This window comes from Gallus gallus, chromosome 10 (assembly GCF_016699485.2).
Source record: "Gallus gallus isolate bGalGal1 chromosome 10, bGalGal1.mat.broiler.GRCg7b, whole genome shotgun sequence".
Lineage (NCBI taxonomy): Eukaryota > Metazoa > Chordata > Aves > Galliformes > Phasianidae > Gallus > Gallus gallus.
In genome coordinates this window covers 19,124,881-19,140,373 of record NC_052541.1, presented here as the reverse complement: position 1 = coordinate 19,140,373, position 15,493 = coordinate 19,124,881, and the positions used below count along the sequence as shown (strand labels likewise).

Sequence of the window (15,493 nt, the reverse complement as noted above, 5' to 3'; positions counted from 1 at the left end):
GTAGGGCATTTCTAACATTGCCAGCTGAGGCTCACAGCACAAGAAGGCCTCCAGTACCTCTGCCTGGGCTGGCTATCACCCTCACACGCACTCACCCCATTAACTGGAAGCAGAAGTCTATGAGCTGATGGACCAACGGTCCTCAGTGGTCAGAGGTGCACTCCATCACATGCTGCTCAACCCTTCCTGGCTGTAAAGCAGTGCCAATACCCACTTGCAGCATTTTCAGGACGCTGCTTCTGTGTACAAGCTACCACATGGGAGCACGGTCAGATTGTGAAGAAGGAAGAAGCAACTTTTTAATTAAAGAGAGACAATGCAAAAGCTAATCTTCAAAGGATGCAAAACTCTTGACAGATTGAGCGATGCAAGCAGAGGGAAGACATCCCAGCACCCAAGATCCAAAGCCAGGCCCTGAGCCTTGGGACACAGCTCCACCCCTGCTACCAGCTGGGAAAAGGGCAAGTTTATACACCCATCATATATTTATTTTGGCCACCTCGTGTGCCACTGGAAAGCAAAACTAAGACTTCGTGGCTTTTTTTTTTTTTTTTTTGGTCATTTCTTTGTAAAAGGGGAATGCAGGGGTGGCAACACTGCAGGGGCAGAAGCAGGGAGGAGGATGGGAGGATGTGTTCTCATCCCCTTGCCCAGGAGGAAAGGGTTGGGCTGCAAACCAAACTGAAGCATCTTCTGGGATGGAAATGAGAAATGTTTTTCTTCTTTGTGGTTTTCTCTGATCTCCCATATGTTTTCTCATATCTTTTTATAACCTTATCTATTATTTCTAGATCTACTTATCCTACAAACGATGCATGAAAATTTCAACACAACAAATCAAAGGGAGCTAATTTAGCAGCTCTGCATCTAAATGCTAGGCTCCCAAGCTCATCAGTGACAACACAAACTCCCTTGTTCGTAAGGAGTTCACATTTCACGTGGAAGTGATTTTGGAAGCCAGGAAATTAAGAGTGCAGAAAAGCCAGCAGACTTCTCCCAATTCATCAGGCAGATCCGCTGGGTTTAGGAGAGCCAAACAGACCCTGACGAGATAAACACATTGTTTATTTTCAGGGTTCTGGAATTCAATTACAACGAGAACTGTGCAAATATAGTTTTATATAAGAAAATCATTTTTATGGCAAAAAAACATCCAACCACGCCTTGCAAATAGCTATTATTTAACAAAGGGATGTAGAAAGATCTCCAGCTGACAACTGAGCAGATTAAAATAGAATTTATAATCTGATAAAGTTGGAACACAGCCAAGACAGTTAATACAAAAATTCTTATGAAAGTTGCCAGAAACACATTTTTCCCCTCACAATTATAAATTATTAAGCTTTATAACCTTTTATTTCGCACATTTTGAATGGCAGAGCTCAGAGGATTACTTTGTAGGCCATTTTCCTTCACATCTCAGAAAAGAGGCACCAAGCACAAATGTCTACTGGGTATTTTTTGCTCCACATTCACACAATAATTTCAAGCAATGCCATGCATGGTGAGTATTACTGCTAACAAGTCATGTGAATTATTCAGACATTGGAAAAGGGAGACGTTTGAACGTGGATAATAACAATCTTTCCAAGCAAACCTGTGTAATTAAATGGATGGCAACAAGAAGAGCTTCAGACAAGCCACATGGAAACCCACTTCTCCTCTTCCAGCAATCTCTCTGTTTTTGAGGTGGTGCTGGAGCCAACTATTCACTACTACTTAATTCACCCAGCTTAAAATCCAGAGAAGGCAATGAGCAAAATGCACGTTCTCTTTTGAACACACCTGACACTGACCAGCAATCAGCACACCTGGGCTCTGATGGCAGCACAAGACACACCAAGCTGCCTAAAACACTGCAGTGCAGCATTTCTTCTTCAAAGTGATTCCTCTTACCAATTCACTACTAGCACAGCCTCCTGAATTATTTCACGTGTTCTTCACTCCAGTAATGATCCAAACAGCAGATGGGATTGGTATGTATTGAGAGTGCCCCAATTACGCCTTGCTTGTTGCATTTCTATTGACTGTTTCACATGAGTAATGAGTTTTCAAAGTTGGAGCAAAAACCATCTTAATACTTTGGAGTACCATTCACAGGCCTAAAACACTTAAAATTCTATCTAAATATTTATATTAAAGAGATAATGAGCATAACTAATAATGATGACATGTAAAAAACGTTTCCTACTGGTTCTACTCTATTTTGAAAAAAAAAAGCCCATAGCATTAGAGTGAAAGAAGGCAGCTCGAGTGGCTGCGTTTTCTACAGCTCTAAAAATATTCTGTTCCACCTCACCAGTACCCAGGGCTAAAAATAGCCACACAATCTTTCTGCAGTAAAATACCTCTTGCTGCCTCGAGAAAAAGCTGCTCTAAGTTTCCATTCAAAACCAGACACCTTCAAACCTTTAATGAACCTCAGGTCATTACGCTGTCGACGTGGGGATGCTTCCCGATGCAACGGCAGCTGGCCATCGTGCTGTCAGTGTGCTAAGGTTAATGCTCATCCAGCTGATTACATAGGGAATACGCTATTTTCTAATGCAGAAACATACCTGGACTAAAATTAAGCTTACAGTTTATACTCTACCTTAGCTGAAGACAAGAAAAGCCATCAGTGAGTTGGCCTTTGACCAGTCATTTCCAATAGTAGCATGTTTATTTCTGAAAGCAGGAATAGTTAAGCAAGAGGATCAGGACTACAGCAAATTTTTGCTCGATGCTGTAAGCCGAACAAGAGGTGTTAATTGGGCATTCACTAAGCTAATAGTCATCATCTTCATCAGTTACATTTGTCAAAATATTGACCAGTAAAACCCAAACACTATAGAGTATGTCAATCCAACACATAAATATTTATGTACCTTCCCTAAACACGTAAGATACTTCATTTTGTTGCAAGACAGACATTTTGCTTTTTTATTCTTTCCAGCTACAGAAGGCATTGTATCAGTTTATGCTCAATCTCCTCTCGAGTAGCACCACTGAAAATGTAATACACCGGCTCCAAGCTACGACGAAAATTGCTGCATTCAGATGAAGGCACAGACAACATATACCTTTTTAAAAGGTAAAATTCAGACAGGCTTTGAATCACGCTCAATTGCAGTGGAAGCCAGGGAACTTGTAACACAATACCCATATTCCTCATAACAGAGTTCACCCAAATCCTCTCACACCAATCCAGGAAGGGGCTCACTTACACGTACGGTGCTTTTAATAAGGCAGAAAGCGGGCTGCTGCACGGGACAGAAATGGTGAGAGGCTATTCCTCATATGGGGGATCCACAGCATCTCAGGATACATCACTGCCCTTTTAAAAGCACCACAATTTATGAAGCTCCTGAGTAATGGAAGCATTTAGACACAAACACTTCCCTTCTATTAACCGCAGCCCTTTAGCACCGAGCCCCTGCCACCAGCCAGAGCCAAGCAGCAGTGCTGTGAACCCAGCACCCCACCCCCTTCAGCTCCTGCTGCCCACTACACACAGCCATCCTATGCCCAGAGCAGGCTGCCCAGGGCTCCATCCAACCTGGCTCAGACCACCTGTAGGAATGAGGTGTGCACAGATTCCCTGGGCAGCCTCTCCCCTATTTCTCCATCCTCACTGAGAAGAACGTCATCCTTAGATCCAACCCAAACCTTCTGCTGATGACCAGGGCCAAGTCAACCCCAGCTGAAGAAGGACCCTGGGCCAGACACCACGGAGCACATCAAAGCTCTTCAAAAGGATGTCTTTTTGTAAAGACACAAGTCATTCTTCCCCTGACAGCAGTCGCCAGCTCCTCATCCACTCCCAAGGGTTACAGCTGCACTTGAGAACATGTGGCATTACTGTGAAATGGCAGTACTGAGTTCTTAGGCTTAAAACCGGTGAAAAACTGACCTCAGGTTCTGGTCACTCTGCTGCATTTCTCTCTTCAGATCATTTCCAGATTCCATTTGGCTTAAGTCACCGCTTTTAATAGTTAAGCTCTCTTTACTCCCTGCCTTTCCCACTCCCGATGGAGCTATGCCTATTGCTTCTGAGCATTATTTGAAACAGTGCCTAAACATACGTATACAAAAATAGCCTGGAAATACTCCAGAGGCTACAATTGATTCATAAATATCACTTATTCTGTAGCACCTCATTATATATTGTATGAAAAGAATAGATCAGCTGGAACCTCCGTGCAATTGGACAGATACTTAGGCATTATTATTTTTAACCAGCCATGTATTACAGCATTTCTGAGCAACGCAGACTTCTGCAGACCTTCAAGGCCAATCCAATGCTGACCATCAGCATCTGAACTCTCCCCTTTCCATCCTACCTCTCACCACTGCCCTTGCTGGGCCCACAGATCTCCTCTGCAGACTTCTTCCATCATTTTGCAAGAGGGAAGGAAAATCACTGGATCCTCCACACCCTGTTTAAGTCCCTTGATTTACTCATGTACCTAAACACAGATGCCAGAACTCACCTTCTGCCATTCAGGCTGGAAAAACTTAGTTTCTGCCCCTAGGAGCACCAGCAGCAGTGAAGCACTCCAAGAAAGCTGCCAGCACTGCCTATTCTGATTCTAATGTCTTTCTGGTCTCAGCAAGACAGAATCAAGTTTTATAATCCTAATAAGAAACGCAAAAAATAAGTTCAACGTTTATGATCAGATAAGAGCCCCTACTAAATTCTCTCCTACAACTAGAGCAACCCACGTCACCTTCTTCAGAAAGTCATCACAAAGGGAGATTAAAGCATCTCTAAGATTCCAAGTTAACGAAGCCATTTAAGACACAGAAGCTGGAAATGCTGTTGGGAAGTGACACCCATGTCTTAGCTGCCAGTGGAAATCTTAAAAATACACATGTCAGTAGCACAGCTTCCTCTCATGATACCTGAGCGACACATCCAAGCCTCAAAGCGCCTCAGTGGGATGCCACTCCAGGGTTTATTCACTGAATATTAATGGATTACTCAGACTTTGAATCAACAGTGTGGTTTGCCATAATTCCTTCCACTAAAAGCTTTAATTATCAAAAAGATATCCTAATTTGATCTCAGGAATTAAAGTAGCTTCCTAGATCCATCCGCATAAGAGCTGTGGCGTCAGAAAGCACCCACATCCTGCAGGGTCCTGGGGCTGGGGTGATGTCAGTTCCACGCGTGAGGAGCCAACAATCATCTGCTAAGGTGAACAGTAAGCAATTGCACTCTGTCTCTTGCAGCACAAGAGCTGCACAGCTGTGCAAAACTTAAAAACTCTAAGAGAAACTAACTATGGAAAGAGTCTTCAGATGTGAGCTTGAACACCATATGCAAATAAAAGTGAAGCCCAAAAAAGAAACTTCAATGCGCCGTAGCTCTGGCTCTGCCGCAGCACACAAACAAGAGTTCAGATTCCAGCTCCTCCTTGCGCAACCCAAAGCTGCAGAGCCGGAAGTCGGAGAGCGCGGCCCGGGCTGAGAATGCAGTGCTTTGCTGAACTTCCTCCCACAAAGAACATTTGAAAAAATAACAAACACAGAAGACAGTAAAAGCGTGACTTTCATATAAACCATGATTCTGATTGCACAGAGCAGCAGATCAGCTTGCTGATATATGGAAGGGTGAAATACTTGCCAAACAAAACTCTTCTAGTTTCCAACCTCGATTTCTAGCTGCTTCGATTTGTTTAATTGTTTAATAGCTGTAACTTGAACTACAGCCACGCTAAAGATTTTGGTCAGACCAGATGCAAGCTCTGCCTTCAGGAATGCTCCACGTCCAAATAACCATGGTCAATCACACGTGAAAGAAGTTTCAGTGTAAATGCAAGTCGGGAGCGTGACCGCCAGTCAGTGAGCACCAAGTCAGAGCTGCTCTTCTGAGGGCAGGCAGCAGGGGAGAAACTGGACTTCCTGGAGAAACCCTGGTATAGTCCATAGATGAAGACATTCCACCAGGACCTAAACAAACCTGAGCAGAACCACTAGGGTCCTTCTGCCCAACGGAGACAGCCCCGGGGTGCTGGCAGGCAGGAGATGTTGCTTTGTGGGGGTGATGCCCAGAACACCTCATTGTTGCCTCCTCCTTCCAGAAGGCTGAGATGCGTGGACCAAAATTCCCATTTCCATGGCTCAGTGCTTTAAACATCACTTAGCATGGAAACAGAGCAAACAAATCATAGGACCATCACCCATGTGGAGTTCAGACAGCTTCATTAAAACAGAACAGCATAGCCCATAACCTCCTTAATCCTTCAAATTGAAAAGAAAAAGTTAATCTTCCACTACACACAGGTAAACAAAGACCTGTAGCCTAGTTACAATGTTTTTTGGAACAACTACATAGCTAAAGCAATTAGGAATGACATATGCTGTAACAAGAAGTATTTTTAAGATGTTGTTTAACAATCTAACGTCCCTTCCATAATAAGCTGGCAGAATTTGGGTACTCATTACTCATCTCATAGTAAACATTTTACCACACAAGAGATCTTATCGGTGTGATAGAAGTTACTTTTAGAAAACTGGCCCTATTCTTAAAAAACAACCAATTAGTAGCATATGTACACTCACAGAAGGCTGAAAAATAAAATGAAGTGAAAGCTGTAGCTTCTCTTAAGAAACTAACAAGCAAGATTCTCTAACTTAAAGGAATTCCTATTAAAAAATAAAGTTGAAATAATAAGCAGTTTTCATACATTCATCAAGGCCAAATGGGATCTCCTTCTCCAAAACATCTTCATAAAATCACATGAAATGGCTGTTCAACACAAGGCAGGGTGCTCACGCTTCTCATTAGTGCTGCAAGAACTCAGGGTACACATCCATCCACCACCATACACCTTCAGAACAAGCAATGAGTATTCTGAATTGGCTCATACACAAAAATATCCAATACAGGCTCCTTCTCAATGTTACAAGGACGATGACTAACAAAAGATGGATAAATTCCACAGCTCTGCTGCCATTTGGAGAGATCTCTTCCTTTCAGCTAAACGAGGCCACTGGCAGCCTTTGCAGGACCACAGAAATGCTGTCACCTCCAGCAGCCCAGGCAGCAGAACCACGACCAGCAGCACTAGCCACAAGGCTCCAAAAAGCTATGTAGGAGTTATGTAGTTGGAACACTTGCAAGTCAAACGAGGCACCTAAGTGAGCAGAGCAGCAGGAGCAGTCCCACTACCACCTGGATCTAGGTGCTCCTCTCAGCTGCTCAGAGACAAGCAGGTTGAAGTAGCATGGGCTGTGTTTACACGTTCAACTTGTTAGGCAACTCTGTGAGCATCCTACTCACTGCTGGGAGTTTTATGGGTTGCTGCAGAGAAAACAGAAATAAAGATAGCCAACAGCCTTCTAACCTTAGCTTGTCACAGCCATTTCAGCCAGCCATGCTAAGGATGAGACCCTCGGTAGCTGCTGCTGGTGAGGAGGAGGGGGGTTGATAAAGCACTATGTCTTCTTCCCTGTTGTGAATGAATCCTGCCCAGCTAGTTGCCAGCATGCAGACTTTATTGCAGTTCAGAGCTACATTTTGAGGAAACAAGTATAAGAAGGTAACATCCATTTCCTCCTTTTGTTCTTGACATTAAAAATAATAGTTAGCAGATTTAATTTCCTTATCTGTTATTCACATTAGCTTGCATACTGCCTACCTACACAGAATATTTGGGTACAGAATGCACACTCAGGTGCCCTGCCGTGCAACTCCCTTCCCCCAAGCTTTGTCAAATTGTCATTTTCCAAATTAATAATTACTTCTTGATGGCACAGAAGACTACTACAGGCAATCCTTCAAGCAGAGTCATATTGAATAGGGGAAGACCAGGGGAGCATCAGATCCAGAGATGTGATCTACCGAATTTCTATGTAATGACTTCTTTCAGAAGAATCCAAAAATCCTCAAACCAACGGAGTCTGCACTCATTCCCACGTACCTTTACCATACTGACGGGTTCTATTTTAAGAACAGAGACACTCATTCAAAACTCTTCAGCAGCTCACCTCTTAGTTCTCATAGTGCAAGGAAATGGAAGAAAAATCAAAGTTTCTTATAAACATCCCATAATGAATCTGTTGGGAAAAAGCAAGCAGGAGATCCCAAAATACTGGCCAAATGACAAAGAGAAGTTTTGAATTTTCACAGCATGCATCTGCCATTTGAAAACAAAACCTGAGAACCTAGAAATTTGATATTTGAGGAAAGCCACGCATTGCCACAGTGAAAAGAATGTCCAAAGCACTTAGGGCAAGTATTAAAAATAAATCACTTAAAACTCTTCTCTATTAGAGTATTCATAAATGTACAAATGGAGAAGATGAAACATAGGGGCTCGGGATTGTTTTGCCTTGGATATGGCCCTGGGCACCCTGCTCTGTGTACCCCTGCTGGGTAAGGGTTGGACCAGGAGGACCCAGAGGTCCCTTCCTACCTCAACCATCCTGCAATTCTGCAGTTGTGCACGGAACTGCACATCCCTGGTTACTAATCCAATCATTATTTGTTTTCTCCAATCAACATATACATCTATTACTTTAAAACATCTTCATAACATTTAGAGTTGGCAACTTTACAATCTGCAGAAGCATTGCTTTCCACCTCGAAAGGAAACAAACGTTTCTCACACGCGTGGACACTGAAACATTCTTCCCAAAAAGCACAGGAAGAAACAGCTTTTTAACAGTACTGCCTCAGATAAACAGCACAGGATGCGCACATGCTAAACAAAAGCCTGGAACAAGCCCTTACACCAACTGCAAGGAGCAGGGATCACTTCAACTGTTTGGTTGGAGCTTCACCCACCTGCATTTTCTTACCCTGGCACTCAGAGTCCACAAAGGGGAAAAAACCTTTTATTGTACATGAACTCCTCAAGCAATAAGGAATGACAGAGCGTGAGTTACAATCTCCTAATTCAGGGCTGGTTTGTCAGGCACAGCACTGACAGAAGTGTTCTTACCACATCTAGGAATAAAAGCAAACCATAACTCCTGCATCAGAATGTCTTATTGAAATTACAGTATTATTTTTAAGTATTTATAACATAGAAGTGATGAGACACATTCTGAGCACCTAATTGTCCTGTACCACCAACACCACTGAGAATGCTTATCAATCCATCAGACTTCAGACTTGAGCTAAACAGATACAGTATACCTTTGAAAGGAATACCTGAACCAGAATCTGAGATTATCAAAAGCCATCTATTTCTCTGGCAAAGCCTCAGATTCAACAGCTAAAACAAAACACACAACTGTGCAACATGCTGCAGAAGTCTGCAGACAACCACCACTCATGCACATAGACTCCTGTCAGCCCTGCGGCAGTGCAGGCTACAAACATACACTACCTGCTCACTTTTGCTTACAAGGAATCTCTTTTGCAAAGGACAATCTTCTCACCCCCCACCACCTCCCATCTCTCTCTCTCTCACATCTCCCCCTCCTACTAGCTCTTCTCGCTGTGCATCTTCTCACCAGGATTTCAAGACAGCAGAAGGTTCCAATATGCAAGCAGCCTCTCCAGGAATCAACAAGATTATTGCATTGAAGTAGTATTAAAAGTTAGCCATTTTCACAAACGCAAGGTGGAGTCAGAGCCAGAAAAAACCCACATTGTTATATAACGCTCTGTAAGCATCATCTGGTGCTCAGCAGCTACCCAAGTGATTTATACCTTGGTACAAAAACTGTTAAAGAAAAGAAGCCACAACAGCTGAAGAACGACACATCTTCCCAAACTCAGACATTCAGCCCATAAGGGATCATAGCAAACAGCACAGCATTCCTTCCCAGCAGAGATGAGAAAACCTTTGCAGGCCTTACAAACTACGTTGCTGGAGTTTTTGTTTTATTTTAATAATTAAGCTCTACGTTTTGGGCTTTTTGTTTTGTTTTGTCTTTTTTTAAAGTTAAACAGTTGTGGAGTTTGTTTGCTTTTTTAAAGTTCCTTTTTCTAAGGTTCAATTGTCTCTTCTCAAACTCACCCCTTAAACATAACGGAACTTTGAACCATATTTAATGGCTCAGCTAAAGCAACTAATGAGCATTACGTAAGATGTCTCTCTGCATAGAACAATCTGTTCCCAAAGTTACCAAAAATAGCAATTCTCTAAACACTGCTGTGATGCAATATTTAACCAGTTACTGCATTAGCAGCTTAATTCATCCATTACTACTAAAAAGTCCGTCTTCAAACATTACTACAACATGTGCTTTGCAAGCTTACCTAGGCTGGTAGGTTTTATCAGCTCATCCAACAAGTCGTAAAAAGGTAACTTCTGAAGTTTGATGTCGGGATGGACAGGGTGGAGCGCAGATGTGAGGTGGGGGAGTTCCAGTTCATGTTTAGGTCCCAGAAGCGAAACGGGGAGCAATGGTGACGTGGCGGGGTGGCCATCGTAACTGAGCTGTGGAATGGTAGATGGAGACAAAGTTGCTGGCATGGAGCTTGGGTGTACGCTGGAGAGAGATAAGTCTGCGGGCGTCATGATTTTCTGGGGGAACCTTCGCCTGTAGAGTTCTTTGATTTTCATTTGTACAGCAGGACTGCAGCCAGCCTTTAACAAATGCAGTGCTTTCGTGAGAAGTTCGTGTTTTCGTCCGTGCTTGTTCCTCCCTGCGTAGCCCAGAAGTACTTGCAGCTCAGAAACTCTAAGGCTCATTACCATTTGCTTAAAAGAAACAAAACAAAAAATTAGTATTCAAGTTTCATCATCTTCAGCACTAACATTACAATGTAGCTTAATCTTGTTAAGCAGAACATTCTTCAAGGCACACGACCGCTGCTCTTCTCCCATTAATGATCAGAAATATAATGAGAACAGTACGAGATAGGTGCACCTACTTAGAGAGTCTGTAACGAGCAATTTTTAAAGGGATTTCCACTTGCCATAGGCAATTCAGGATAGCTACACCGGGGAAAAACTGAGACAAGGACAGCTTGTCAGTACAGGAAATAACGTTGGGACGCATAACTATTTTCTAATCAGTGTTCTGCTAACATCTGTAACGTTAACAATTTTTCTGACTTGCAGCTAGAGGAATTAGAAGTCACACACTGCCAATATCCAAGTCTCCACTACTTGCACTTGAAAGCTGTGTCAGCACTTAACTCCAGGGCCCTACCTCACTTTTAAGTGCCTCTCTCACTTTCACCATGCAGCTTAACTATTCCATGCAGGTTCAAAGGAAAGGAGAGAAATGACTGATGCTTAAAGAAATAGAAAGAGGGTAATTATAATTTGAGCTGCCTAACCCCACACGATCATTACTAAGTTAAAGGAAACTTTTTGAGCTTCAATTTCCTCACTTATCCTCAATCTTTTCTCTCATCAGAGCTGCACGTTCTGTTTTGGTTCACGGAGCCCATTGTGCCTTCTATTAAATAGCATCTTTATTTAAGCAGTTTTTCACTGTCCCCCCAACAGTTAATGAATCAAATCAGTAGGACTTGTAAACTGTTTCACTTCTCCAGGAACTGAAAAATGCACTATGCAAAGCACAGCAACCAGCAATCGCCTGCCACACCAAGTGCTTCCCCACGTCAGGCAGCAGCCAGAAAGCCAACTTACAAGTCTGCACTCTACTTCAGAACTTCTTTCAGTGCTCGTCAGTGGCTTATTCACCATAACACAGCCCGTGACACGAACTGAAAGGATATTCCTGCAGAATTCTGGATTTGCAAGAAATTTCATGAAAGCAAAATGCCTAAAAGCCATCACTATCACCAGCTAGTTGGACCTTCCATATGAAGAACAGGGGTGTCTTGAAAGAACAAGGCATTTCAGTTACACTCTGAGGCACTGACAGCTGAAAGGAAAGTGAAACAAACACATCTGAAACATGCAAAAGAACACTGTAATGCTCAACAAACATTTCTTCAACAGAATGAGGAGTTACAGCTGAAGGGCTCTGTCTGTGACCATCACCATTTATAAACACGACTTCCTCGGCAGCGGTCTCTCAGCATCACTGTGTTCTTGTTCTGCTAGAAACTTGCAGGCCCAGCTTGCAAAAAAATGCAGACGAATAAGAAATAATTGAGCTAAATGAGAAACTCCTGCTAAATTTTGGATGCTCTCCATCTCTCAACTTACGGAGAAGTTTGAAATAAGCACACAGACAGCGGGGCCCATCGTGCAGGCAGACTCTTGAACCAAAACAAATAAAATTCCTCATGTTTTCCCCACCCTGAAACATTCCTTAGAAAGAAGAACACGAAAAACGCTGTTTGCAACATTAAGGGCATTAGCAGATGCACCAACTGGAAATAGCCAATGAAGAAACGGCTCTAGGAGTTTGGAGCAGAGAGCTGCCCCTACCTCTGGCTGTTTATCAATATAAAATGTTTGTTTAGTACTTCCCAATGCAGAAGCAAGTAGCAGGTAAAAATATAGATAAAAATTGAGGTTGGTTCAAGTTAAACACAGATATCAAAGACAAAAGACTAGTTTGCAAACTGCAGTTACTGGTAACCTGGTGTTCCAGCCTAGAGTACAGGTAAATGCACGTTCCTCCCACCTTCACACTAGTGCACAGAAGCAGGTGCTTTTAGTTCAGAAGAGGTCAAGCTGCTCACTCGTTGTGGAACTGCAGTGTGAGGCACCAATGTGATCACAAGCTGGCTCCATGCACAATGAACCCCGCTATCAACCCAACTTTGATGGTACTGTGCATTTTGGTACCTGTCGTACCAAGGTAACAACTAAAGTCCAAGGAGAGAGGACAGCAGAAAAATAGTTCCAAGTGTAGCAGCGTAAAAAACAGCTCTACAGAAACACAACTTATCTCAGTTCAACAGAGCTCTCAGTTCTGACTCGCTGTGAGGCACTTGACAGAGCTCAGAAGGTAACTCTAATCTATAAACACCCATCTGACATTTCCTGCTCAACAGCACAACGCAAGCACGTGCTCCTGCACGGAAGCTGCATGAGTCACGAGGGCTGCCTGCCTGGCAGCATGCACTCCGCCACCCGTGTGCCCTCCCCCAAGGCTTGGGTGCCACTTCCCTGCCTCACTACAGGTCACCCAGCCGCACATGTTGGGCAGGAGGCCCACAGAAGCACTGCATGAGGCCACCGCTTTCCCACCTTCCAGTTGCTTGTTTCCAAATCTAGGCCACGGCACTGGCAGCCAGATGACAGGCATGCAGCCATTCGATCTCGCTCTCGCTGCACCACTGCTGCAGGCTGAGGAAACAAGGATATATCCTTCCCACACCTAGTTCAGGTAACCAGTACAGTCTGAAAGAAAACAGCTTAAGGATGCTAAAGCAATCCAGGGGCATCACTCTACAGCACCCACCGACTTCCCTCCTGTGTCTACTTATTAGAAAGGACCTTCTACCTACAGCTGCATTTCAAGAGCTGCTACATTTTTAAAGGTTGTATCTACGTATCAGATATGAAAACTGTTCAAGTTATCCAAACAAAACATCTGGGCACATCTCAGGCAAACAGGAACAGTTTCCTCTTTTTTAAACCCAAGACATCCACCGTAGGACTACGAAACAAAAAGCAACAGGCTGCTTGGTGCACACTGCAGTGTCAGTGCGTGCCCTGCAGCTCCTGACCCAGTACAATACCTCCATCAACAAACATGCCACTTTGGAGAAGTGCACCTATGTCACAGAACAGAACCCTTTTGTTTCACAAATGCTATTTAGGCAGAACAACCACTTTCCCAGGAACCTTAACTTCTAGAGAACAAATGTGTACACAACTAAGGGAGCCATCAACATTAAGTGCCATTTACTGTGATTTCTGTCCTAAAAAAAAAAAAACAGAGAGAAGTCTTTACAGAATCTTTGCTTTCTGCTCCCTCCTCGGCTTCTTTGAGGGAAGGACTTATCCGGGAAGAAAGACACCTTGACCTGAGAGGTAAAAGCAAGCATCAGTAAGTTGTTTCTTGGTTTTCTTTTTTTTGTCTTTCTTTTAATTAAATTAAGCAGCATCAGCAGGGAAGCATGACAGACAATACTGAAAACTGGTTATAAACAGCAGTCAGAAGATGATGGCTACAAAGCAGTGCTCAACCACCCTCAGCAGCAGCACAAGGAGCCCCAACAAGCAGATAATGCCTTCTACAAAGGGTTACTGCTCCAGTAATCAGCCCCACGATCTATCTGGAGAATTTAACAAGTTATTTCCGGATGCATGTGATAACTAGAAGCTGTGAACAAGCTCCAAAACACATCCAAGAGATCTGCCAGGACAACAGGCAGCATTTGGCTGGGTACCACACCACACGGCGTGCCTAGAGCTATGCAACAGGTCCTCCTCAGCTCCCTAACATCAACATGAATGCTGAACGGGGAAAAAAAATAGAGCACCTCACCCTAGTCTGATGATGAGAGAAGTAAAAGAAGAAAAAAAGACTCTGATTCTTTTTCTCCAAATAAAAGCAACTAGGAAGCATTAGATTAGTATGGAAATGGTCTTGGAATTAATCTCAGTATGCCTCTGACATCCAGCTGTAAAAATAGAGGAGAGTTCCTGCACGCTACGAGCGGCCTGTTTAACCCCATATAAATCTTCTTGAGAAGAAAGAGCCACACAAGCCCCCCGCACAGACTGAGCTCTTGAGTTTCTACACACCTACCGTTTGTGAAAATGACAGATCATAAAAGATGGGAATACTTTTACCTCTGTGAAGGCACGTTCCTGGGTCCTAAATTCTATCTGCAAGACTTACACAAGGAAACTAACAGGGCTCCACTGTATAAAATGAAACCAGTCTACTGAAAACCTACAGGAGGGAGTGAAACGGCCAATTCATGGGAGCTGAAGCCTCCACCACAGGCTGTAACTTCCTGCATTTGTCCAATGCAACCAAAATACTAAAAGGTTGAAGTCACAGTAATTCAGAAGGGAAGGGAGGCAAAAGCACAGAAGAACGGTCATAAATATGCAACACACTGCAACCTTTAAGGAGGCAATTGGTTTTCATAATGAGAAACTCAGCTGTCTCCCAGTGTGATACGTACAATGTTTTGGCAAGCAGGGCAGCTCTAAAAGAATAGGTACAAACCAATGGCAGGTACAACGTTATTTGTCTTTTACTGCACACATAAGGAGATTGGGTTTCTTTGGTTTAATAGATACTCCATGCTTGCCCAGTTTATCTGTGCTGATAAAGAACACTTCAGAGCCCTATGACCAGAACTACACACACACCTCCCTGGCATTAAAAACATTCTAATCCACAAAAAAAGAAAAGCATCAAAATGACACTGACTGCAAATGTCAAAAGCAGCCTGGGTTGACCTACTGTTAGCATCTCTGTGGTTGTGGGCTTAAGGTCAGACACCACATTCATGATTTTCACTAGCTCCCGTGCTAGCAGAGAAAGCACGCTGCCAAGCTGAAGTCACTGGGTGTTACTTATTTCGGTGTGCTGACAAACAATGTGCTTCCTTGCTACTAATGTTACGGCTGAGTATCTTTAACACAAACATTCCAACCCTTGAAAGAACCCACCTACAAGCATCTTCCAAGAGCAGGAGCCTTCTCTGGCATGGAAG

At 43.4% G+C, this 15,493-nt stretch overlaps 1 protein-coding gene across 6 annotated transcripts in view; it reads right to left on the bottom strand.

The window, feature by feature from the left end:
- The window catches only part of PIAS1 (protein inhibitor of activated STAT 1), a 66,924-nt gene that overhangs the window by 21,726 nt on the left and 29,705 nt on the right, over positions 1 to 15,493 (bottom strand). For all 6 annotated transcript variants that reach the window (XM_025153870.3, XM_046899082.1, XM_015292123.4 and 3 more), the window contains exon 2: positions 10,199 to 10,643. In XM_025153870.3, coding sequence (XP_025009638.1) covers positions 10,199 to 10,643 — 445 coding nt within the window. The remainder of the gene's footprint in view (positions 1 to 10,198; positions 10,644 to 15,493) is intronic.